General features: G+C 43.5%; 1 protein-coding gene across 5 annotated transcripts in view; it reads right to left on the bottom strand.

Annotated features, from left to right (window-relative positions):
* Positions 1-1,968: 1,968 nt before the first annotated feature.
* Positions 1,969-25,934, bottom strand: part of LOC117259231 (unconventional myosin-Ic-like) — a 115,071-nt gene continuing 91,105 nt past the window's right edge. For all 5 annotated transcript variants that reach the window (XM_078167357.1, XM_078167356.1, XM_078167359.1 and 2 more), the window contains 22 exons: positions 25,389-25,462; positions 24,706-24,811; positions 21,992-22,072; positions 19,478-19,569; positions 19,240-19,334; positions 16,331-16,377; positions 16,126-16,206; positions 15,498-15,603; positions 12,322-12,439; positions 10,644-10,757; positions 10,314-10,390; positions 10,154-10,222; positions 9,951-10,035; positions 9,664-9,823; positions 8,042-8,125; positions 7,850-7,943; positions 7,691-7,746; positions 7,457-7,592; positions 7,289-7,359; positions 7,084-7,181; positions 6,787-6,886; positions 1,969-5,629 (listed from right to left, as the gene is read on the bottom strand). In XM_078167357.1, the coding sequence (XP_078023483.1) occupies positions 5,603-5,629; positions 6,787-6,886; positions 7,084-7,181; positions 7,289-7,359; positions 7,457-7,592; positions 7,691-7,746; positions 7,850-7,943; positions 8,042-8,125; positions 9,664-9,823; positions 9,951-10,035; positions 10,154-10,222; positions 10,314-10,390; positions 10,644-10,757; positions 12,322-12,439; positions 15,498-15,603; positions 16,126-16,206; positions 16,331-16,377; positions 19,240-19,334; positions 19,478-19,569; positions 21,992-22,072; positions 24,706-24,811; positions 25,389-25,462 (1,971 nt within the window). In that variant the 3' untranslated portion in view covers positions 1,969-5,602. The remainder of the gene's footprint in view (positions 5,630-6,786; positions 6,887-7,083; positions 7,182-7,288; positions 7,360-7,456; positions 7,593-7,690; positions 7,747-7,849; positions 7,944-8,041; positions 8,126-9,663; positions 9,824-9,950; positions 10,036-10,153; positions 10,223-10,313; positions 10,391-10,643; positions 10,758-12,321; positions 12,440-15,497; positions 15,604-16,125; positions 16,207-16,330; positions 16,378-19,239; positions 19,335-19,477; positions 19,570-21,991; positions 22,073-24,705; positions 24,812-25,388; positions 25,463-25,934) is intronic.

The following is a 25,934-nucleotide window of genomic DNA, read 5'->3' as shown; positions in this document are numbered from 1 at the left end:
CAGAAAAGTAGCTTCCACAAGTTTCTCACACCACTGAAATTAAACAAGATGGATTTCTAGAAGCACATGTACACATTTGGGGCTCAGCCCGGACCTTTGTCAGAGGATCCTCCCCGGCACATTTTATTTTTAAACTAGCTCTATTTTTGATGCTTTTCAATCCACTCTGGCACCTTAAGCTGTTTTCACACCGTTGTTTGGTAACTTGCAGCGTCCAGATATTTCAATGACGGGGAGGTATCGTGGGAACCCTATCAGTAAGTAAGTCAAGTTGTGATCAAGTGCTTCAGGTCAAGTCATAAAGTGGGTCGGTGAAATACCAGTTGAACATCAAGTCAACAAAATCTTCAAGCAAACACCTGATAGCACAGAGGTCTGATTTCATTCGGACTTGGTTGATTATCGTTCGTCACCAGGAAACTCAAGAAGTTTGTATGTTGAATTTTGGTGTCTGAATTTGACCAATCCAATTTGCATGACCAGATGAATCTAGGCAAAAATTTAATTGTGGAATTCCATGGCTTTTCCAGGTTTTCCATGACCTTGGGAACTATATATGTCTATACTGAGCATACGACTGGATAAATAAGACTTGCATTGTATTGCTTGGGTTGTGTGAAAGTATGTGAACAGATCTTTTGACAAAATTTTGTAGTTTTTGTTGTATAACTCAGTCCCCTATGACTTACATCTATTTTTTATTTTATCTATGTATTTACGAAAAGGGACAGTGTGCATTAACCAACATGTTAACACATGTAAATCCACCCAAACTAGATGAAAGGCTCGTTTTCATCGGCAGTCCCTTCACCGGCTATAAAAAGGCATCCTGGAAAAATTAAAAGCAACAATAAAATACAGAATGTAAAACAGGTCAGAACATATTTCATCTCATACATTAATGCATCCCAGAATGTCAACAACCAACACACCCAGGGTGCCTTTCATGACGTATGTAGACGTGGAAAGTCCATGACCAAATGTTAATATGTGACAAGGTTGGAGTGAGAATGTGTTGACCTAGTAGGCCAGATTGGACCCTTTGGCGGGCCAGTTCTGGCCCCTGGGCCGTATGTTTGACACCCCTGACCTAAGGGATCTCTTTCTGGTGTGAACACGATGAGCATGTCAGCAACAAAAGACGGAGCTAAACCATTTGGGAGTTCAAGTATTTCGTGGTCTTGTTAACGAGTGAGGGTAGAATGGAGCGTGAGATGGATCGGCGGTTTGGTGCAGCGCTGAACCGCCATGGTGGCAAAGACAAAGCTTTCGATTTACTGGTCCATCTCCGTCCCAACCCTCACCTATGGTCATGAGCTCTGGGTAGTGACTGAAAGAATGAGATCGCAGATACAAGCAACCGAAATTAGTTTCCTCAAAAGGGTGTCTGGGCTCAGCCTTAGAGATAGGGTGAGGAGCTCGGAGTAGAGCCGCTGCTTCTTCATGCCGAAAGAGGCCAGTTAAGGTGGTTCGGGCATCAGATCAGGATCCTCCTGGGCGCCTCCTGTTAGAGGTGTTCCAGACACGTCCCACTGGTAGGAGGACCCGGGGCAGACCCAGAACACACTGGAGGGATTACATATCTCATCTGGCCTGGGAACACCTTGGGGTCCTCCAGGAGGAGCTGGGAAGCGTTGCTGGGGAGAGGGACGTCTGGGGTGCTTTGCTCGGCCTGCTGCCCCCGTGACCTGGCCCCAGATTAGCGGATAGAAATGGATGGACGGATGGGACAAAATCCCGTTATAGATAAATATTACATGTAGTGTTATCAAGAATTTTCTCAGTTTTTGAATTTGGCACACCAGAAAAATCGTTTGTAATCGATACATTTGAGTAACCGATATACGGACAACCATTTTTTGGGGTGAATTATTCCTTTAACACTGAAACACAGAATACAAAGGTTTGACCAGACACCAGTTCACACGCACAAACATTACAACAAAACAAACCACAAACAGCAATTCATCAGTTTATATTTACTTTTCAAATTTATTTTTAAATCTTTAGTATCTTATCTTTTAGTGTGTTTGGTATAATTATACATTGGTTGGGTGCATACAGTAAGTCAGGACTGATAACAGGAGTGCATCTGTAAATCAAAGGACAAACTAAGGATCCGGTTTGAGTAAAGCTTATACACACAGAGGGAGGAGACCTTTGGGTGCTGCTGGGAAACTTTTAGAAACGGCCCGACGACCGCCGTCCGCCGAGGACTCTGGCAAAGGAGGCATTTCTCTAATAACTCCACATGAATCTGCTGTATTGCTCTCCAACAAGGCACGTGAACAAACAAATACTAGAAGCTTTTTCTCCCCAAATGTTTCACATCATCAAACCTGACTTGGCTTGAATCGCTCATTTATAACACAGAACACAGGCTGTACACACGGACGTCCCTCCTGACAAAACAACATAACATTCATAATAACATCATAAATCATACAAACAGAATCGCTAGAAATCAACAGGGTCTTTGGCTAGTTTATGTGAGGTGCAGTAGCACAGTCCTGTCTGGGCGCAGTGCACCCGCCTCGCCACCCAGAGCCATGCAGGGAAAGAGTTGTGTCATTGAGCCGGGAAAAAGAAACAAGAAGAAAAAAACTTGGAAACATTTTGGAGCTCCTCTCGAAGGTTTTCAATGACACAACTTTTTCAGGATCAGTCTTTGGTCAGAGTTACAGAAACATCATCTGTAGAACTGATGTACGGGAGGCCTGAACCTGAACTGGTGTGATGTTTTATAAGGATGCAGAAATATTTGACCGTTTTTTAAGTCGAATCACAATTGAGGTGCTATTTCAGAAGTTTCCTACCCTGAAAAGTCTCCAGATGGTTACAGTTTCTGGCAATAAAGGAACAGTTCAACGTTTTGGGGAAGTGCACGAACGCACCTTTCTTTGCTGAGAGTTAGATTAGAAATTAACACGACTTTCATATCTGTAAGAAAAATATGAAACTACAGTCAGGACACGATTAGCTTAGCTTAGCATAAAGACTATGAACAGGAGCAAACAGCGAGACTGTGTTGATGAATTTTTCTTTACCTTCAGGCAGAGCCGAACTAGCTCCTCCCCCTAACACCGTGTTCACACTACGAGTGAAACAGCAACAGGCCACAAGTCATTTTCAGTGGAAGCCAGCGACATGAGGCCAAAAACTGACATCCAACACGTCGCTATGGACGGCCATGATGCACCACAAATCAAAGTTGAACCTCCCTCAATTTTCTTTTCAGCTTTTGTCTAGCTTAGCGGTTCCCAACTGGTGGGCTGCGGGCCAAAAGTGGGTTGCAGGTCCATTCTGAATGGACCAAGAACAAATCTGGACCAGTTGGGAACCACTGGTTTAGCTAAGTAAGCTGCACGGATGTAAAATAATACGTAGATAACGTGTAACAAGATGGCCCCCGTTCATTCTAGGTGGAGTTGCTCGTCTGGCGCATACGCCAATAAATGTTTCTAGCTTCTAGGTTTACTTCCATGGGATACGGCCAACTGAATAAACGCCTCCCTCTAGCTCCACTCGCAAGTTCCCGCTCGGCTCGTAGACTTTACATAGTGATTACGTCATAGCTTTTTAAATGGCTTTTCTCAGCTTGAGGAAAGTGTAACAAATATTACACCACCATGGTTAAAAAACTCATAACAGACGGAGTCATAATTGACCTTGTTTGCAGTTCGAGGTGTCCTGTTAGCAGTTTTACTGACGCTTTTTGTGCTGCTGGGGATTTTTCGCTGCAGTACCGCGAGTGGCCACTGGGTGAAATTGGCTGCTAGGCTGAGTTGCATTCCTGGGGGCCTGGTTAGCTGATGCTATGCTAACTTTCTGTGTACTGTGGTGCACACACAGATACACAGGGGTGGCTAAATGTGACGTTAGCATGGGGCTCAGATGTTGACGAAAAGCACAGATACATTTCAAACCACAAACAAACTTCAGACTTTCAGTAGAAGTGCTTTGAGGCAAGTAGCGACACACACACAAGCCCCTGATGATGCAACTGCGTTAACGAGCACTTGAGCTGCGACCCGGCGATGATGTAGCTCGGTACATTGTTGCTGTGTCGCTTGTAGTTTGAACACAGCATACGCTAAGCTCGAGCTTCATAGTTAGCATACAGAAACGAGAGAGGGATCAATGTTCCCATCTACCTCTCAGCAAAAATGTTAAAATATTCCTTTAAAAATGTCCCGTTTAAACATGCCAAACATTTAAGACACAGCTTTTAGTAGCTTCCATCTTAAACCGATGTTTTTGGCCTTCGTATGCATTTTAGCTGAACCGGATTTTTACACCTGCAGCTTCAAAATGTGAGTTTTAGTTTCACGTGTTGGTCTGAATCCTGTTTCAAACAATCAACACATCAGAGACATTGGTGGAAACATAGTCGGGTGTAGCCATCAGACCAGTTCAGTCACAGCCAGACAGAAGCCTCAGTTCTCTACGACAGACAACAGGCAGGTCAGGGAGGAGACTGGAGGAGCAAAGCAGAGCAGAGGGGGACAGATGGAGGAAAGATGGAGGAAATGTACGACAGAGAGAGACGCTGGGGCCTTGGACCAGGTCGGAGCAGGTTACAAGTGAAGGCTGCAGTACAGGCAGCTGCTGCTGGAACAATATTCAGTCAGAGAATTTCTATCTACACTTAACTCGACTCATTCTCGCACTGAGTGTCATGGTTTTCATACATCAATATTCAGCTCAACTCATGAATAAATTAGTCAAAGAGAAAGGCACAAGCGCCGGGCGTCACGGCAAAGACCTGCTGCGTGCTCACATGTTTCCCTTCACCTTTCTCTTGCCTTTTCTCACTCTCTTCTCACGTACTGTTACACCGCGCGCTGGTTATATTATGATGTGAATCCCTCATGACAGACTTCCTCTCATTCAAGCACAAACAGATTTGTGACATAAATTCAGTCGCACATCCAACTGTTGATTTAGTCTGACACTACGAGCCTCTCCGTGCCAAAGCATCACCATTAGATTGAAAAGTTGTTCGTCCTCGTCCCTGATCCTCTCCACAGCTATCCTACATACCGTCAGCCTCGTTCTTCTCACCTCCACGCTTCAACAACACGCCATCCGCCCCAGTTAAAGTCGCGTCAGCAACACAAGCCTATAAGTCGAGCAGAGAAGGTAAACAGGAAAAAAAAGAGGCAACAGGCAACCCTGATTTTCATCATCAACAACAACAACAACAACACCCTCCTCCTCCTCGTTGTTGTCTCTTATTCCGACTCTTCCCTCATTGTTTTCTTGGTCATGTTCCCAAATAAAGCACAATAAACACACATGGTGCAGAAAAAGTGCACCAACATATTTGTTATTCCTTGGCCTCATATATAAAAATCAGAATATTCAAACAGCAACAGTATTAATCCCAAAAATATAATATATAAACATAAATATATCAATTAGTTTTGCTGGATTTTTCTTTGTGTTTTTTTTTTTTTTTTTTTAATTGGAAGCACATGCCACCCGTGTAGCTGGCGTCTGATTGGCTTAGGCAGAGCAGGGGTCTGCGGTCATGTGATTGGAGGATGGGAGAGGTCAGGAGCACGCAGGTCCTGGCACGTGTGTGTGGTCAGAGTGGCCATCATCTGGAGTTGAGTCTGGGAGCCGTCTGGAGGAGGAGAGAAATATCACATCACGTCAGAGTCAACAGAGCGACAGCTACTGGACAGACGCAGGAAGTAACCACATGACAACAACAGGAAGTGCAGAACTTTACACCAATTTCTGGAACTTTCTTGGTCCAAATAACACTGATGTACTGATTGATGAGGGGTCTTCACTAACCTGACAGATCAGCCGTGCCGCTACCAACAAAAAGTGGGTTCATGATTTTTACTGGGTTTTTTTTTCCCAGAAGTTTGGCTCAAAAAATATTTCCAGTGTTGTGTGGATGAATTTCACAGCCCTATTAAACAGCCCTGCTAAACACACACATCAACTTCTCATCTTTAATTTTTTTTTCAACAACACTGGGATTGTTCTAAGATAATAAGTTGAATAAACAGATATTTTAAGCCACTCAGAGGCAGAGCAACAAGCTGTAATCACGACATTAACGGCCCTGAAAACCCACTTTCTCAACGAGCTTCTTGCTGTGAACGATAAAGTTTTACAGAAACACAATATATTCTGCTGAGGGTCGAACACTTCTGGTTATTTCACGCAATATTTTCTGTATTTTTGTTCTCTGTGGTTTTAAGCAGGTGGGACTCAGTTAGGAAAAGGTGACGTCACATATTTTGGTGCAGTCTTGGAACATAAAATCCTGCACACTGCTCTTGCTCAGCTTCACAATTTATCAGTAAGACTAACATTCCAATCCTCCTTGACCTTCATCAAGAGTGTTGAACATTCTTGATGAAGGTCATTTTATCCTACTAGACATTTCTGTTGTCATAGTGTAAGAATTTTTGAGTTATGGCCAAAAACATGTTTTGTGAGGTCACAGTGACCTTTGACGACAAAATTCGAATCAAAATTCTTCAGTCAAAGTGGACGTTTGTGCCAAATTCAAAGAAATTCCCTTAAGGTGTTTTTGAGATATCATGTTCACAAGAATGAGACATATACAAGATCACACTGATCTTGACCTTTGGCCACCCTAAATCTAACCAGTTCATCCTCGAGTCCGAGTAAACGTTTGTGCCACATACAAAGACATTTCCTCACAGTTTTCTTGAGATATCACATTTTTAATTTACTCGCACGCCATTCTGTCTGTTGTACTAACCTCAACATTTGTTTATTGTGTTTCATCAGACTCACCACAGACAAGTGTCCATTCTTCGCCTTGGCCACCAGTAGTTCTGATCCGGGCGTGAAGTCGATGACGCCCTCTTTCCCCTGACCCACTGTAAACTTTATACTGCAGGAGGAACAGAAGGAAGGTTAGACAGTACTTCTTCTGTAGATGCTTCGGTGTGGAGGAGTAGATTTATTTTTGTGTTACACTGCTGTCAGTGTTACGTAAGCACACACACACACACACACACACACACACACACAGGAAGACAGAGTAACTTTGAGTGTCCAGCGTTACTGTGATCATGTCCTGCCTCTCACCTGCCCTGGTTGATGTTGATGGTGTTCATTTTGTCAGCACAGATCGCAATCTTGGTCAAGGTCTCAATCACGTAGTCGCTCTGCAGAACCACATCGCCCTGTGAGGACACGTCAAACACACACCGTGAAACCTCAGCAGAACAAACCACAAAGCGACATGAGATCTGGTTCATGTATGACGTTTATAACATGTCTTTGGTCTCACCTTCTGTTTGTTGTCATCACTGGGCACGTGCAGAACAAACAGGCCGTCGCTGAGGGAGCTGACAGAGATACCTGCAGACGACAGACAGTTTTAATGAGCACCAACACTGTCCACATTAAACAGACACACCCCCCCTTCGCAGATGATGACCAGCTGTTGACCTCTGACCTTTCAGAGCGCCGTAGTCGATGCGCTGTTTGAGTTTTCCCTCCTCTACGATGACGGCGCTGTTGCCGGTGAGCAGCAGCTGGCGGGGCCGAGCCTTGTAGCCTTTCCTGTCGTACTTGGTGACTGGCACTGCGTACTGGGAGCACAAGGATGACGGTCAGAACAGTCCATGAACACACACGCTCACACACGGCTTTTAAAACACTCTTTGTGTTGTGACGCTGCTCCACTAACCTTCATCTTCTCAGTGCCCAGAGCCTGCACCACTTTGGGGTTGATGTCCTCGCCATCTGAACGAGAGGAGACACGCTGCTGTAATCTTTCACACAGTGAGCAACATGAAGCCGGGACAAGTTTCACAACTCATTTGTTGCAGAGGGAAAAAAGTCTTACTGAGTCTGGTGCTGACGAACAGTTTGGGCACGCTCTGTGGGTAGTTGTCCTTCTTGTCCTTGAAGATCTCGCTGGCGATCATCTTCTGCTCCATCTGCTCAAACAGGTTTGATGTCAGTGAAGCAAACAAGAGACAGCCAGCGTACAGAGAGTGTGTGTTGACAGGTGACGGAACAATGGGACAACACTCACCTGGTGTTTCCACTCAGGACTGATCTTCTTGCAGTAGCTCCACACCATGTTCTGCATGCACAGCTTACGCAGATGGTCTGACGCCTAAAGACACAGACAGAGTGTTTTCACTAAAGCTCTGCTGCAGAAACAAAAATCTGTTTCTAGTCACACACACAGTACGTGGAGTTATTAATACATACAGGATATGTGAGTAGCCACTGTAGCAGGTTTATCTGCTATAGACTAATGACAGCTGCCCAAAAATGAAGCCAAACATCTCTGTTGCCCCCTGGTGGCGGGCTGCAGTATAGATCATAAACCCCTTCCCCTCCATGTAAGCAGACAGGACATGAGCCAAACTACAAACCCTTTTTTTGTTTGTAGGTACTTCTCATCACGCTGCTGTTCATTTGTTCATCTGATAGTTTGGTTTTCATTAGTTATTCGATGCTATAAAAAGAGGTTTGACGTCATGATTGACAGCTGTGTGTGCTAATCTGTGCGCTCGAGATTGGTTGAATGGGCGTTTGGGCCGGATGTCGACACCATGGACTGCACAGACTCTGGCTCTAAACGACGTCAATAGCACAAGACGGCAGCAGCTGTATCCAGGATATTTTTGCCTCATTTTTGTTCAGTGGGAGGAAGTGGAAACATGTTGCACAGTTTTTAAATGCAGTCTATGACAGTGGTTCCCAACTGGCTGATCATGGTCCAAAAGTGGGGTGCAACCGTGTCAGGTGTGAAAAACAACGACATTAACGTTTTAGAATTATAGTATCTGTATATATATATATATATATATATATATATATATATATATATATATATATATATATATATATATAATATTTGAAAAGAAATGTGACATATTAATCAGATTTCAAATAATCTATAGTAATATGGTCATAATATTAATGGAATATTTTTATATTAAATTATGATATCCTACAGTCCTCAAAATATTTTGCCCAGTCTCCAAAATATAAAAGAAGAAATTTTATTTGCAATATAAAAGTAAAATATAATAGTGAATATACCAAAACAAAATATAAGGTTTAATCCATAACTCTCTTCCAGTGGGGGAGGACGTATTACGATCCTTGTCTTAAGTAAAAGAACTAATACCACACTTAAAATACTCTGAATTAATTTAAAAAACTGAATTAATTAAAAGGAAAAGCAATAAGTGTTCATATTTATGAAGCTGGAACCAAACATTTTGCATGAAAAATGAGTTAAATGATAATCAAATTTAATATTATTAGAAATCGACTAATAATTTCAGCTGCACTTTTATAGATTTTCATATGGTTAGTGTGCAAAAATCGTAATTTGTAAAGTCACTAGTAGCTAAAGTTATTAAATAATTGCAGTGAAGTAAAAAGTACAATATTTCCTTCTGAAGTTTGGTGGAGTAGAAATAGAACGTGGCATGAGATTAAAATAATCCAATCAAGTTAAAGTACCTCAAATTTGTACTTTAGGATTTTGTTTTATTCCACTGTAACTGCCCCAAAAAGTCTCGTGCTTTAACAATGCAAAGTCAAATTCTGATTTAAATGTGTTGTTTTTTTACACAAACCTTTTAAGTTGACGACCATGTTGAGCTATTTTTGGGGAGTGTGGTTTGTTCTTACCTCGACGAGAGCAGCCGGAGGTGTCGGCCAGCTCTTGTCCAGGACGTTCTTGGGCAGGTTCCTGCGCAGCTTCATGAGGAAGGAGTAGCGCACGTAATCCAGGAAGTACTCGTTCTCTGGACAGCGCTCTTTGTGGCGGTAGATGAAGCCTTTGATGAACCTGAAGACGGGACAAGAAAAGGAATTTTAAAGAAGGAAATTAAAAGGCTTTACAAAATCTAAACACTGTGCTCACATGTTGATGCACATCTGCTCTCAGAGTGAGGTGTATTTATCACAGAGTGTACCTGCGGATGGTGTCAGCAGCCTGTCGCCTGCGCTGTGCTCTCCTCCGGGCCAGGATCCCTCTCCACCATGCCTGGATGGCAATCGCTGCAACATCATCACAAACAGGTTCACTTCAGCTCACAGAGACACGTTTCTAAATGAACTCTAAAATAAGATCAGCAAGAGAAAAAGCTAAATGATCCCAGTGAAGATGTTTCCTCACCTGAGGTTCTCAGTTTTTGGTATTTGGACTTTTGGCTGTAGCCTCTCCATCCTGCCTGCAGCTTGGTGGCTGTGAGGAGGTGAAAAAGAAAAAGGAGGTGAATGGCGATAGATAATGAAAATATTCCCCTCACATCATCAACTGTGTCGCAGGCTCTCACCAAGACTGTGTTTCCTGGTCTCTAGTGCATCCTCAGTGGCAAACAAGGTCTTTGGGAAGCGGATGAAGATTTTGGATCTAAAATGTTGAGTTAAAAGTTAAACATGTGAAATCAAATATATTTTAAAGTGCAGCTCAGGGTCAAGAACAAAACACAAGGACGATGGAAACATCACAAAGGGCTACACAAGAGAAAATAGTTTTAAAAATGTAAAATAAAATGATCAGCTCTTCTTCTTCAGCCTGTAAACATGATCTGACTCATTTATTTAACTCATATTAAAGTACACATGTCTCAGTCTGTATCTGTTTCTGTCTGTGTGTTGCTCACCTGCCCAGTTTGTACTCCTCAGGCTTGTATCCCAGGTGTTTGACCAGTGTGGCCACTCCATCTGACAGCTTCCCCTGCCAGTTAGGCCACGTGTCTGGACACAGGGACTTATACCTACAAAGACACAAACACAGATGAGTACCAGACTACTGGTTCAGGAATTAAGCAGAAAGGTTAGAAAACACATCCTGGGTTTAAATCACCACAGCTCTACAGCTCAGTGATCAGCCTGTGAAAGCTTCTGTATCTGCAGTGCCAACGACCACACCACACTAATGTCCCCTCACAGCAAGAGTATGGGGGGTTTGAACCCCAGGGTGGAGGAGCCCTTCTGTGCAGAGTTTGCATGTTCTCCCCGTGTCAGCGTGGGTTTCCTCCAGGTGCTCCAGCTTCCTCCCACAGTCCAAAGACATGCAGGTTAATTGGTGACTCTAAATTGTCCGTAGGTGTGAATGTGAGTGTGAATGGTTGTCTGTCTCTATGTGTCAGCCCTGTGATAGTCTGGTGACCTGTTCAGGGTGAACCCTGCCTCTCACCCAGTGTCAGCTGGGATAGGCTCCAGCACCCCCGTGACCCTAACACAGGGGTCAGCAGACTTTACCATCAAAGAGCCATTTTTGGCCAGTAAAGTTCTCAAATGGAGCCGCAAAACATATTTGAACCTTAGAATGAAGATAACATGAAGTCTACATTCGCCCATTAAAGGGATAGTGCACCCAAACATGAAAATTCAGCCATTATCTACTCACCCATATGCCGAGGGAGGCTCAGGTGAAGTTTTAGAGTCCTCACAACACTTGCGGAGATCCAAGGGGAGAGGAGGTAGCAACACAACTCCACCTAATGGAGGCTGACAGGGCCCCAGATTCAAACATCCAAAAACACATAATTGAAACCACAAAATAGACGAGCAGTATGGAGATATTTTGTGGTTTCAATTATGTGTTTTTGGATGTTTGAATCTGGGGCGCCGTCAGCCTCCATTAGGTGGAGTTGTGTTGCTACCTCCTCTCCCCTTGGATCTCCACAAGTGATGTGAGGACTATAAAGCTTCACCTGAGCCTCCATCGGCATATGGGTGAGTAGATAATGGCTGAATTTTCTTTTTTGGGTGCACTATCCCTTTAACATTACTAATAGGTTTTTTTAATATGATTTACCACAAGGTGGCGACTTCACAGTGGGCTGTTTATGATTGTGTGGTACTTTAACTTTGCAGGGTTGGCGGTGAAAGCAAACGAATATGTCTCTTAAATTCTTTAAACTCACTTATATTATTTAAGAAAGTAGATATTACAAAATTATTTTGAGATTTCATGATGCAATGTCTGAAAAAATGATTCATAACATCCTACTTCTCATGTCTGAGCACTCTGAGGACGCACATTTTTATACCAACTAAGGCCTTATTTATAGTTTGATAAATCTAATGCCTATTAAGAATTTTTAAGGTTCACCACTGATACAGCCTGAATGGAATGATCCTTTGTTTCATGACCACATTTCCCCACAAAGGCGAGGATTCGACCATGAGACTGGCAGTTGGATCAGGCTCCTTCGATCAGACTGTTGAATGGTCGATTATTCAACACATGAAGGGCACATGTACTTGATTTATTATTGAAACACCTCCATGTGATTGTACATTAAGTAAAAAAAATAGAGAGTAGTTGATCACCTCTGCAGGAAGACCTCGTAGCGCCGTCTGTAAGCAAAGCCGGCCCTCCTCACCCTCAGATTCTCCATCAGCCCCAGATACTTGACCTGGTGACGGATCAGCACCTCGTCAAACCGACCTGGGGAGAGAGTGTGGGGGAGGCAGAGCAGGGTCAGATCGGTCGGAGAAAAATGTAACGTCTGTTGGGACCAAATGAACCAGAGAAAACCAGTAAATGCTAAACAACAGCAGTAGGAGTGACGAGGGACAGAGACGCAGTGTGAGGCCAACAAAAGGCCGACTGTGGAGGGAAACAAAGGCCGGCCCGATATACTGACGACCACACGGAGAGTTACACTGCCGCCGCTCATGCAGCTGAAAACAAACTGTTTGGGTTGGAATTAGTGAAAGCACAGGATTAACGTGATGCTTCTGGGAAATATATTAGCTCGCTGACACTGCTAAGCTGCTTCATCTGAGTGTTTACAGGAACTGTTGCTTTAAACTCACATCAAACCTGTAAAACTATTATTATTATACTCAGTGTGTGGAAGCACGTTAAGGCCAGAATGATTTAAATCTAATCAGTGAGTCATTTCACAAAGTCTTTATCTTTAAGGTTCAGTCCAGATTCATCTGGTCCTGCAGGTTGGATTGGTCAAACTCAGACACCAAAATTCAAGATAGAAACTTCAAATCTGACCCAGGTGATGCAGGATAATCAACCAGGTCTGAAGTCAGACGTCTGTGTCATCAGGTGTGTTTGTTTTTGCACCTTTCTAATGTGCTAGGTAAAGATCAGGTGGACTTGATGTTCAAGTTGAGTTTCACTAATCCACTTTATGACTTGACCTCAAACATTTGATCACACAGAGAAAGTGTTTCAGCAGCTGGAGGCAGCTTTTTGTAATTGTTTCTCATGAGAATTAACCCTTTTGCTCACTGATTCTGCGCTGCTACGTGCCTGGCGTTTTTACCAGAGCGCTCTGAACTCCTTGAGACGGAAAAACTTCAACTTCATCTCCGCTTTTGTCCAATCAGATGACTTGAGAGGCGGGCCTTCTGTGGTGGTCATAACAAGTTTACAGTTGGTAAACAATGGAGGAGAAACTGGTGGTGCTCAGTCGCTCAGCAGGATCAATCAACTCTCTGTAGTTGGTATTCATTTTTGTTATGCTAGGCCCAACGTTACACAGCAGGTTGTCAAACTGAGTCATCCTAAAATGTGCCTGTAAACATCCATGATGGAGGAGAAGCTCCTGGACCAACTTGTGGTACTCCCCATGATCCAGCCTCTTTTTTAGGGTCTCATGTACCCACACAGATCTCTGTTTATCTGCTGACAGCCTCTCACCCTCAGCCAGAGCTACAGACAGCACCCTCTGCCTCAACATGTCAGCAGCTACACACTGATTAGTCAGATAAGTGAGATAAAATAAATAAATATATAAATGATAGATTGATTACAGCGAAACGTTAGGGTGGGGAGGTGATGGGGTGGTTGCCTGACAACGACTGCATTCTGACAGTGGTACATCAATCAGATAATCTGTGAAAAAAAGTCATGCTCCTCTGCTTCCTCATGGCGCTTCAAATGGCATTTGCAAGAATCACGAAAACAACCAATCAGAGCAGCAGAGTCTGTAACTCAGCCGTCAATCATGTCAATCACTGCTCTGAGCTGTGGTCAAACTGTCAAACTAGGCAGCGCTGATCAAATATGAATCAAGACTCTGTCACTGTTTCTCTCCTCAGATGTTTCCAGAAACACATTTTAGTGACTGTTTAGCTGTGAAATGAGACAGTTGGTGCTGCTGGTGGGCGGAGCTTGGTGCGTCGGTCAAATGTCTCCAATGTAGCGGCTGGGTCACAAACATCATCATTTTACAGCCAGTCATTAAAATATGTTTCTGAACATATTTGTGATGAGAAACAGACGATGCAGTGACACAATCTTGATTCATATTTGACCAGCGCTGCTTCATTTGACAGTTCACGAGCAGTGATTGACAGCTGCTCTCTGAAAATGACCTGTGGTCAGCCAAAGCTGTCACATGTTACACTTTCAGAAGCTTGAAAACAGAGGTGAGCAGACGTGTATTAGTCTATAGCTGTCTCAGACCACTTGAATTAAAATATGCTCAAAGTTAATTATGGAATTTTTGCCCAGTGACGCCAGAATTAAACTGCGTACCCGAGCTTTAACTTAACCTTCTGAAAAAAAAGAAATTCAGGATTTCAAAGTAAAACATTTCGCCGTGATGAATTCAGTGATATATAAATTCCAACTTTGGTTATTCAGCAGTGATTACATTTCACAATCAGGCATTTAGTTACTTACACAATTCAAATGATTATAACCATTATCTGCTTCCATATTAGACCTGCCATATTGCACTGTATGCACTGTGTCCCCACACATTTTCATGGACAGAAAGACCCATAATAAAATTTACATTTAGGAAAAGCATGCACTGCACTGTATCTGCTGCACTTGCCGGCCTGGTTACGGTACTTTTCCACACACACACACACGCAGGAGAGTCTCACTTCCCATAACAAACACCACCACACTACGTCACATATACACGTAACGTCTAAAAGCAGAAGGCTTGGCCGCTATAAGTCATGGAGAATGAGAACTGTGCAAGTTTTACATTTGTATCAAGCATCAAATAATTGAGCTCATTTGCCTTACTTGACATTGTACGTCCTTCGATGCAGAAACGATATATGGATATATCTAAGCTGACACATATCAGAGCTACTTAATGTCAACAGCTAACTTTAAAAATTCCATCTCATCACTCCGTCCTGACCACCTCCCCTCTCCTAATGTCAAGTCCAGTTACTTTTACTGACCAATGTTAATGTCAGTCCATTTTTCCATCAGTCCATCATTAAAAAGAGAAAAACAAACATATTCTGATACATGACTTGAAAACACGCCTTACAAACAAGTGTTTAGAGTGCTGAGGAGAAACTTTGATAATAGTTTTGAAATAATCTGTGATGTAATGCACACAGGAGCTAAAATAACTGAATGGTGTTAAGATGACGAGGTGCCTGAACTGAATTGTTTTTGGTTTAAATACGACATATGACACTTATTAGACTTACTACTTGCGATTAGAGTTCACTTATCACACACTTATTCCTATTGCACCAAACTGAGAAAACAGGAGCTGACTTCATACCTGATTGCTTGGAGTCATTGGGCTTGATGCAGCGGACGTATGACGGCTCCTTCGACATGAGGATCTCCATTAGTTTCGCCAGACTTGCTTTGAACTGGGTGGCTGCCTGGAGGGGCAGACACAGACACACAGACAGATGGAGGCTGGTTAGAGAGGGATGAAGAGATGGAGGTCAGAGGACAGAGAGGAAGCTGCTCAGTGACCAGAGGTAGAAACTGTTGAGGAGATGAGTACGCGACTCCAAGCCGCAGGCAGAGATGATGACCTAAGAAGAGCTACGCAAGCAGAGGGGAGGCTGATGTGACTGGCAGTCCAGTGGAGACTGAACACTGGGCCCAGTGTGGAGGACTGGGAATCTAACTTGCCAGCCTGTGACAGTACCCTGTTCAAGTGTGTGTGTGTGTGTGTGTGTGTGAAGGGCATACAAGTGTCAGGGCATTCCTCAGTGAGTGGGACGCCGCAGAGAATCCCCATCAGACCACCCACTCCACACCGGAGAGGGGAAACACACCACTGTTTGTGTTGCTGTGGGAAACTATGTTGGGATGTGTGAGCGCATGATTTATAGCAGTGTGGAAACATGCAGAGAAACCTCGGGAGCACACACATGAAGAACACGGGATCTCACCGTCTCTGGACGTTTCTTGTCAGTCAGCTCCTCCCTGTCGAAACACTGGGTCAGGATCTTGTTCTCGGACATGCACATCACCTGCACACACACAGAGGACGTTTTAACCTCTGAGTTGGTCACACACTGTTCCAGAAGCACAGTCTGCTGCTTTGTCTTATGATCCCCACACTTTATTATCTCCCCTTTTTAAGATCTGTCTCACCTCTTTTAGGTTCCTGAAGAGCAGGTCGTTGTTCTTGTCCAAAAATCCTGAGAGAGAGAAGATGGAATATGAGTCCTGATACATGTCCTGATCATTCACTTCCACTGAGGGTCTCACATGAGATGAGATGCACTTTGATTTTACATTAAAAGCCTCCCAGCAGTCAGAAGGGTTAAACCCTCACATGGCAGGGAGATGCTTGTAGGAAGTGTTGTATTGGACAAAAAATGGAGTAAAAGCAACTGGAGTGGAGTGTTTGTTGAGTCCCATCAAGCGTTACATTCTCAGGCGACACATTTGCAGTTAACAGCAGCAGATTTCCACTCAAACATTTGAGTAATTTTTGTAACAACGGCTCATTGATTCCAGACCAAAGTGAACAAAAGCGCTTTCTCGTTTATAGCCGGCACCTCTCTTGTCCTTTTTTCTGCTGAACTGAAAACTCTGGCTGACAGATGTGACCGGCTGCAGCTAGATTATTTCTAATGTTAGCTTGATGTGTCAGTTGAAAACTCTCTAGTTGACTTTTCCAGTTTTCCAGTCTCTTTCATGTTTCCAGTTGACTTGTTTTAAAGCTAAAACCTTGTCAAATGGTCGCACACTGGTCTGGTCACCTGGTGTCTCATTTATAAACACTGTGTACGCACAAAACGAGGCCAGAAAGAGGTACACACACACACACACACATATGTATGTATATATATATATATATATATATATATATATACACATTTTGCCGCACACCATTTTTGGCTTTTGACTGTACGTACATTTTTAGTGTGGATCCTACACACTGTTTTATAAATAAGACCCCAGATCAGAATCAAGAGCATCAGGAGCCTACCAAATGCACTTCTGGTAATTTCACGGCCTTTAGTGTACTTGGGTACGGGCTGGGGTCGGCCCAAGTTCGGAAGCTAGGGCTGACCTGCCTGCAGCCCGTGAGCGCTCGCTATATTAAATAATAGGGCACTCAGACAGCGTCAAACAACGTCAAAATACGTCCACTAAAAGTGCATTATTTTCACACAGATAGGCTCGGATTGGTAGTATACTTAGTGTTAGTGTTCAAATAAATATGGTCCATCCAGATCCAGTTGGTCAAAATCAGGTAAAAATTCAGACAGTTTGTTGTGGCAAGTCAAAACACTCACTCAGAGAGTGAAAGTCTGGCTCTGAAATCTCACATCTTGCGAGATTTGAGTTGCTGCAGAAAGTTACCACTGAAGCGACATTACAAACGCGAGGAGTTACTCTGTTTGGAGTAGTCATGGCTGACTTTTTACCCAATTTTGACCAACTGGGTCTGGATGAGCCATTTGAATTTGATGACCGCCCGTATTTATTTGAACACGGAGCACATGGACGTACACGGAGGCAGAGCACATTGAAACTGAAGAGCGGACGAGGAGAGAGAGGGAGCAGCAACAGGCAGAGGAACATGTCTGAATCCAGCTAAAGGTAAACACAGACGTTCATTTCTCCTTTCCGTTATGTTGTCAGATAATTATACTAACAATCCGAGCCTATCTGTGTGAAAAAAATGCACTTTTAGTGGACGTATTTTGACGTTGTTTGACGCTGTCTGAGTGCCCTATTATTTAATACAGCGAGCGCTCACGGGCTGCAGGCAGGTCAGCCCTAGCTTTGTACTGGAGAAATGTCACATATTGAACATCCTATCACTCATTTAGACAAAAGTAGATCGGAAAATAGGGCCCAGGTTGAAAAAAACATCAGTTAGTTCCCCTTTAAGTCAAGTCAGGTTAAACTTATTTATAGAGCACATTTAACAAACGCCGCAGTTGACCAAAGTGCTGAACAGGCACAACACACCAACAGAAGAGAACAATAAACACAATAGAGAACAAACTGCAGCACAACAGAGCACAAGGCTCAAGAGAAAATTTACTCAAGGTGTCAAGCTCAAATCAATCAGATGCCAGCGAGAAGAGGTGGATCTTCAGCTGTGATTTAAAGGTTTCTATAGTCAGAGTACTTTAGGTGTGACCACCACAAAGGCTGGGTCGCCACTGTTTGCTTCAGGGAGCATCCAGGAGCATCTGATCTGTCGACCTCAGTGCTCTAACGTGGTATGTAGCCACAGCTATCTACGGCACAGAGGCATAAAAATCAATCTGTGGTTATTTTACAATGGGCTGATGTTGGCTGCATAATACGTAACCAGCTGATCTGCCAAGTCTGCGCCTATGTCACCAGATGATGATCCATGTAGAAGACATGGAAATAAAGAAGCAACATTGTTCTTGTGTTTCAGCATAAAGCTAGTTAGTGTGATAGGTACGACAAGAGAAAGATATGATCAGACATTTCATCCTGTTTAGCTGCTTAGCTTACAAACTTGTACTGATAGTAGATTTACGTACAGATTCCAACAGTGCGTTTAACTTTTGACTTCACACGAGAAAAGTGTTTCAGAAAGAGGACTAATCAGTGTGTTTCTGCTAACTGGAGTGTCGACTTCCCCGTATTCAACACATCAGGACAGAGCAGTTGTTGTCACTAAACTCTGACACAGAAGCATTCAGCCCGGCGAACATACTCTGGTCGATGTGGCAGCTTGAGCAGGGTATTTTTATCTAAATGTAACCTCAACAATACTGTTCTGAAACTCACAGCAGCACACTGGAGGATATAACACGACCACGCTGTCGTTATATTTAACAAATGGTGCTGATATTTAGAGCTGGAAATTAATTCTGCATGTGTGAGCTCTGTGTTAAATTCACCACAGCACCAAACGTCCGAGGACGTGAGGTCACGCCGGCCTCGCTGCGACGCTGCGTCTGCTTGTTTGCAGTTACAAACAGAAGAGGGACAGTTTCAATATGGACAGTGTTTACAGCACACACACACACACACACACACACACACACACACACACATACCGTTGACATTGTAGTTGACCTCTCCAGCGTAATGCAGCAGTCTGAATTCGTCACGGCCCATTACCTTCCGGGTCTTTGCATCACCCAGCTTGTGACTGCAGACACACACACACACACACGGATACATCGCACACACATATTCAATAGTTACAGTCTGGTACAACGAGCTGGTCAACAGCCAGAACAAACTGCTGTCAGTATATTTGTGGCACGAGACGAGAAGAGAAACCAAACTAACGTGACAAAGTGTGGATGTCCTCCCACAGTGTCCTCCAGCTTCTCTAGGAAGGTGAGGTCACTGGCGTCTCCGGGTCTCAGACACTCTTCATCCTGTGAGAGGACAAGAAGAGCAGTCGGTCAGACATTATCTTTCCAAACCAAAAACCAGTCTCAGGCCTGCGTCTCATATCATGTCACAGTATTTATTAGTACAGTATTTATTCAGAGTGCATAAATCAGTGAAAGGATCAAACCGAGTCCTTTGTAATTTATTATGCAGATGATGCCAGATTTTGCTCCTGAGCATTAAACATTAATCATTTTGGGAGATACACTTATTCACTGTCTTGCTGAGAGTTACATCAGAAGATCGACAGCAAATATGGAGCCAGGAACCAGTTAGCTTGGCTTATAGAGAATAGGTTCATGACACGACTTCAGGACACAGCAGCTTGAGTAGACAACAGGTTGTGATATACTTTAACTAGCTTGAGAACACGGTGGAATGTTGAACGTCTGCTGCAATTATTAACTGTTCTCTGCCTGACCCGTACAGATATGTGTTAATCAGTGACCCAAACTGCAACCCACAAACCGGAGCTGAAAGCTTCTTGTAATGACCATCACTAGTAACTAGTAACTGATTTGCTGTTGGTTATATCAAATGTCATTTCCAGTAGATGGCGCAGTTGTGGCTCAGGAGGTAGAGAAGCTTATCCATGATAGGATCTCCAGCTCCGTCAGTCCATATGTTGAAGTAGCCTCGAGCAAGATACTGAACCCCCAGAAAGACTACAAAGGCACTATACAAGTGCAGGTAAATATCACAATGTAAAACGTGGGCTTTCTGTTTAAAAAGTACAAACGTAGGAAGATAGCATGTGCTCACCCATCTTTTAAGGGGTTGTATTTTAAGTACGATCCAAAACGCACAACTGATTACATACGTGGTTTGTTCACATGAAGTTCCAGAGGTGCATACTGTACTGAACAGATTCATTGAGGATAGAGACGCTTGCCTGCTGTCAGGGCACTGTGCTAGGCCTACATATTTGCAGAGGGAAATATTTATACCGGACATTATGGACAGAGAAATTTAAAAATGCTGGATTTGCTGTGTGAGAGAGAAGCAGAGAGAGACTGGTAAAGGGGAGGAGAAGGTGGAAGTTGTATTACTGCAGGTCTCTGAAAGTGTTCATTTATTCAGAACACTGCTTTTATGGCCTGCCCGCCCAAAACCTGTGAAACTTCTCGACAAGCTTACCTGAACTAATCGCATCACTAGTTCGTACAGATCAGGTCCGTCTGTGTCCTTTAGTTTTGAAAAATAGTGCTACTTTACTTCCCTGTTCAGCTTCTCTCTCAGGGAATGTTGCACTTGCTCTTTGACCAGTTAATTCTTGTTTTTGTCTCCCTTAAAGAAGCGTGTTCTGAAGTGTGAGTGCTACTACCCAGAATGCAATGTGGCATGACATCGTTGCCTATTCTCTATACGTCTGCTGGCACCTCTAAAGCTCACTAATCAATACATCTTACTATATAATGACAAAAACTGTGTGTCTGTGTGTCTGTTCCATGTTTTTCTCCTCACTGACTTGGTCAATCCATGTGAAATTTGGCACAGTGGTAGAGGGTCATGGGAGGATGCCAATGAAGCAATATTACATCAATTGGCCAAAGGGGGGCGCTACAGCAACAGTTTGAAATGTCAAACTTTGAATGGGCATATCTCATGCCCCGTATGTCGTAGAGACATGAAACTTTGCACAGAGATGCCTCTCCTCATGAGGAACACATTTGCCTCAAGAACCCATAACTTCCGCTTATATAGATTTTCCGCCATTTTGAATTTTTTGAAAAACACTTCAAATGGATCTCTTCCTAGGAAGTTTGAGCGATCTGCATGAAACTGGGTGAACATAATCTAGGGACCAATATCTAAAGTTCCCTCTTGGCAAAAGTTGGAAAACTTACTAAAACTGAGCTTCTATAAGGCAATGAATATTGCGGAGGGCGTGGCTCATCACATAAAGGTGTATAACATCTCAAGGGTTTCACCCATCACCACGCAACTTTGTAGGCATATGACCACACATAATCTGAGGGGACCCCTCCATTATTGACCCCATCAAACAAAATGGGGGCGCTAGAGAGCTCATTTCTTATCTAGGCCTAACCGCCATATGGATTTTTCATTGTCTGTCCCACGTTTTTCTACTCACTGACGTGGTCAATCTATGTGAAACTGCACATAGGCATTGAGGATTGGCATAGGCAGAAGGGGACAAAGCTACCAATGGCTATGGACTAGTTATATCTTGTTTGTTTAATCTGTACAACAACCAAAGTGTAAAAGTGCTATAGTTTTATAGGGTTATGAACTGTACTATATATTTTGTCATGTTGGCGACCATCTCCAAGATTTTCTAAAATGTTGAACTACGACACCTCACTCATGGCATTCATTTCATAAGTGAGTGTGAATGAATGAATGACCCTTCTGCAGCAGAGACAGCTCAGAGTGTCTCCTCACCAGGATGGAGATGATGCCTTTGAACTTCTCCTCCACCAGGTCACAGATGATCTTGTTGTTGAAGTACTGCACCGGCTCCCACTGCGAAGACACCAGCACTGATTCAGTGACACATCATGAGAATAAAAGCATTTATTGGTATAAATTACAACAGAAAGAAATTGTTTATAAAGAGCCACAGCCAGCTGACTTTTCTCTCAGTCTGAACTCTGACCTGGACGTAACTCCTGCCAGATAAATCAGTCCAAACCTGAAACCATTACAACTGTTCCACACTATTCAGCGACTGTAAAGTCCGTCATCTAGAGAATCCCAGAAATCCTGGCACACAGACACGCCGCTCGCCCACTCGTATGTGGACACACGCATGAACACAGAGTTCCACATGCTGAGCGCGGCAGCGTTAGGTTCTGTTAGCACTAACGGCCACATAATTTCCACAGAGATGACAGAGAGCACGGCCCACGGCCCTGATGTCAGATGATAATGGGCTCTTTGAGAGGTGAGTCCAAGTTTCTCCCACAACCTGCTCTCTGACCACTGACTTTATATCAGACTGACACAAGAGGCCCTTGTTCCAAAGAGGCAAAACAAACTATAACTGAATATAAACGGAGCAGGAGAATTAGAGATCATCTTTCAACACAGACCTCCTCTGACATGTCATTTCCTTAAGAGGGATCATTTAAGACTTAACTGTGAATAAATAACAGACACTTTGACTCAGCAATAACAGAGTTAGAGGCTAAATGTCTGATGGAGCAGCATCTTCTGAGAATATGTGCACTTACTGTAAATCACTTTGAGTAAAAGCGTCAGTGAAACAGCAGAGTTATAAATTAAATTTACAAACACAACTGTGACCGCAATCACATTAAGAGCTCTGTGTGAAGCCTGACCTGTGGCTGAGGAGGAGGAATGGGCTGATAATGGAGGGTTCAAACTAAATGTCAAAACAGCATGAAGAAGGTGGACGGAGAGGAAGAGGAGTGGAGGAGGGATTAAAAATAAGAGAGCTGGTGAAGGTGTATTTTTTGCAATGACATAAGTTGCGATGCTGTCTCAGATTCAGAGCTTATTATTATGAGCATTCAGTGTCTCCTACAGAACTCGACTCCTACTCGACTGAAGTTAAAGAGCAGCACCACGTTTTCAATTTACACCTCGGCGAAAGGTTTCTCCATGGTAACCAGAGACCACCTGTGAGTCTATTTCTGTCACGTTCAGTATGAAATCTGCACAGACAGCTGTTAAAAATCACACAAATATCCTCCTGTATACGCTCACCAGCCACTTTATTAGGTACATCTGCCTTAATTCTTGGTGTCACAGATTCAACAAGGTGCTGGAAACATTCCTCAGAGATTTTGGTCCATATTGACATGATGACATCACACAGTTGCTGCACATCCATGATGAGAATCTCCCGTTCCAGCACATCCCAAAGGTGCTCTATTGGACTGAGATCTGGTGACTGTGGAGGCCATTGGAGTACAGTGAACTCATTGTCATGTTTGAGATGATGTGAGCTTTGTGACATGGTGCGTTATCCTGCTGGAAGTAGCCATCAGAAGATGGGTACACTGTGGTCATAAAGGGATGGACACGCTCAGCAACAATACTCAGGTAGGCTGTGGTGTTTAAACCATGCTCAGCTGGTACTAAGAAAATCTCCCCCACACCATTACACCACCAGCAGCAGCCTGAAGCGTTGATACAAGGCAGGATGGATCCATGCTTCCATCTGAATGTGGTTTTTCCAATCTTCTATTGTCCAGTTTTGGTGAGAAACCCGTGTGAATTGTAGCCTCAGTTTCCTGTTGTTAGCTGACAGGAGTGGCACCTGGTGTGGTCTTCTGCTGCTGTAGCCCATCTGCTTCAAGGTTGGACAAGGTGTTGTTGCTTCAGAGATGCTCTTCTGCACACCTTGGTTGGAACCAGTGCTTATTTGACTTCCTGTTGCCTTTCTATCATCTTGAACCAGTCTGGCCATTCTCCTCTGACCTCTGGCATCAACAAGGCATTTTGGCTCACTGGATATTTTCTCTTTTTGGGACCATCCTCTGTAAACCCTAGAGATGGTTGTGCTGAAAATCCCAGTAAATACTCAGAGCAGCCCGTCTGGCACCAACAACCATGCCACGTTCAGAGTCACTTAAATCACCTTTCTTCATCATTCTGATGCTCCGTTTGAACTTCAGCAGCTCGTCTTCACCATGTCTACATGACTAAATGCATTGAGTTGCTGCCACGTGATATTTGCATTAATGAGTACTTGAACAGGTGTACCTAATAAAGTGGCTGGTGAGTGTGTGTGTTTTGAACTGATTAACTGTATATTTATTGACTGATCAGCTCCCAGTCTGTGAGCAGCAAAAAAAACCCTCGCTGATTTCATTCTGTGGCGCTGACATGAAAAATATTTTAACTCAGTAAATGTCAGTCAGCCTGGTGGAGACAGTCTGACCGGTCCATAGATGTGTAACAGGTCTGTCTCTGCCCTCTCTGCTTCGAAAGGAGATGAAGCTCAAACACAGCTGTTTCTGTGGACAAACGCTGAACGCAGGGCGGAGTCGGTGTGATTTAAACACGACACCAAAACAATCTAGTTGAGATTTTAGGGTGAACTGTCCCTTTAAATTCTGGACTAAACAATGGAGGCAGGTGGGGGTGAGAGTGTGGACGCTGAGGGAGAGAAGAAACTGGTGTCTGACCGTGATGCCTTCGGCCTCGTACTCCTCCTGCTCTGACTTGAGGGTGAGCTCGATGAAGAGCTGCTGCAGCTTCTCGTTACAGTAGTTGATGCAGAACTGTTCAAAGCTGCAACAAACAACGACACACACAACAACACACACAACCACTGAGTGAAAAAAGCCATCAACATGTTATTGGTGTTCTTACTAACTCACATTACGCTGGTGGTGAGTAAATAACTACCCATAATTCATAGCATGTATGAATACAGGTTACATAAACACTGTGTAGGTTCAGACTGGAGGTTAAATATTGACCTTTGAAACAGTGGTTTGACAAAAGTCTTGGCACAAGCTCCACTTACTGGTTATTTTCTGGAGCTTTAAGCTACATCTCAGCATATGCCAGAACAAACGTGCTGGTTGGCCGCCAGCTGAAGTCTTTGCAGTGTGTTAATGTGCAACTTTTTGGCCGAGACATGGCGATTAAGGCGACGCAGCGGGGGGCGTTCATCACCACTAATTGTGGTGTCGGGGCTTTTAGGTTGCTCAATAACCAACTGAGGAAACTTCAGCAGGCGATGAAGGCCATGAGATGCAGCTGAAAGCTCCAGAAAATTCCAGAAAGTCGACCTTGTGCAGATTTTTTTTTTTTTCAAGCGAAGGTTTAAATGCAGCATTAACATAAATCCTGAACACTGTACCTGTTGTTCTGGAAGACCTCAAAGCCGTAGATGTCCAGCAGGCCAATGACTGAGCAGTTCTTGTAGGAGTCATCCTGTTAGAGAAGCACAACAAAACTTCAGATCTATGCTCACAAATTTTAATCAGGATTAAATAAAATGTGCATTAAAACAAAATTAATTTCACTCCAACTTTTGCAAATTGACATTGACAATAACATTAGTATACAGCCTGTATATTGGTCTAACCTGGCATGTAATAACTGACACAGTAATTATACTGTTTGAAAGTGAAGTGTGTACAATTTAGGGGGATTTGGTGCTTCGCAGCCAGCTAAAACCTCTTCTGGTTAGAATTCCTTCAGTGTTCATTGTTCAGGAGGTTTGTATCAGGAGCTGAATGATCCACAGAGGTCTCCTCGCAAAAATAAACAGACCAATCAATGTTTCTCTTACGCTTTTTGGCATCTCGGAGACGAGCGGCTCGCCCACCACATGCTTATGTGCTCACCCCTTTTTTCTCTGACAACTTCATGTATGATCACCTTTTTCTGATCAAGACATTTG

Source organism: Epinephelus lanceolatus, chromosome 4 (genome assembly GCF_041903045.1).
Source record: "Epinephelus lanceolatus isolate andai-2023 chromosome 4, ASM4190304v1, whole genome shotgun sequence".
In the NCBI taxonomy this organism is placed as follows: domain Eukaryota; kingdom Metazoa; phylum Chordata; class Actinopteri; order Perciformes; family Serranidae; genus Epinephelus; species Epinephelus lanceolatus.
The sequence above is the reverse complement of the archived record's forward strand: the minus strand, read 5'-3'. Positions and strand labels throughout refer to the sequence as shown.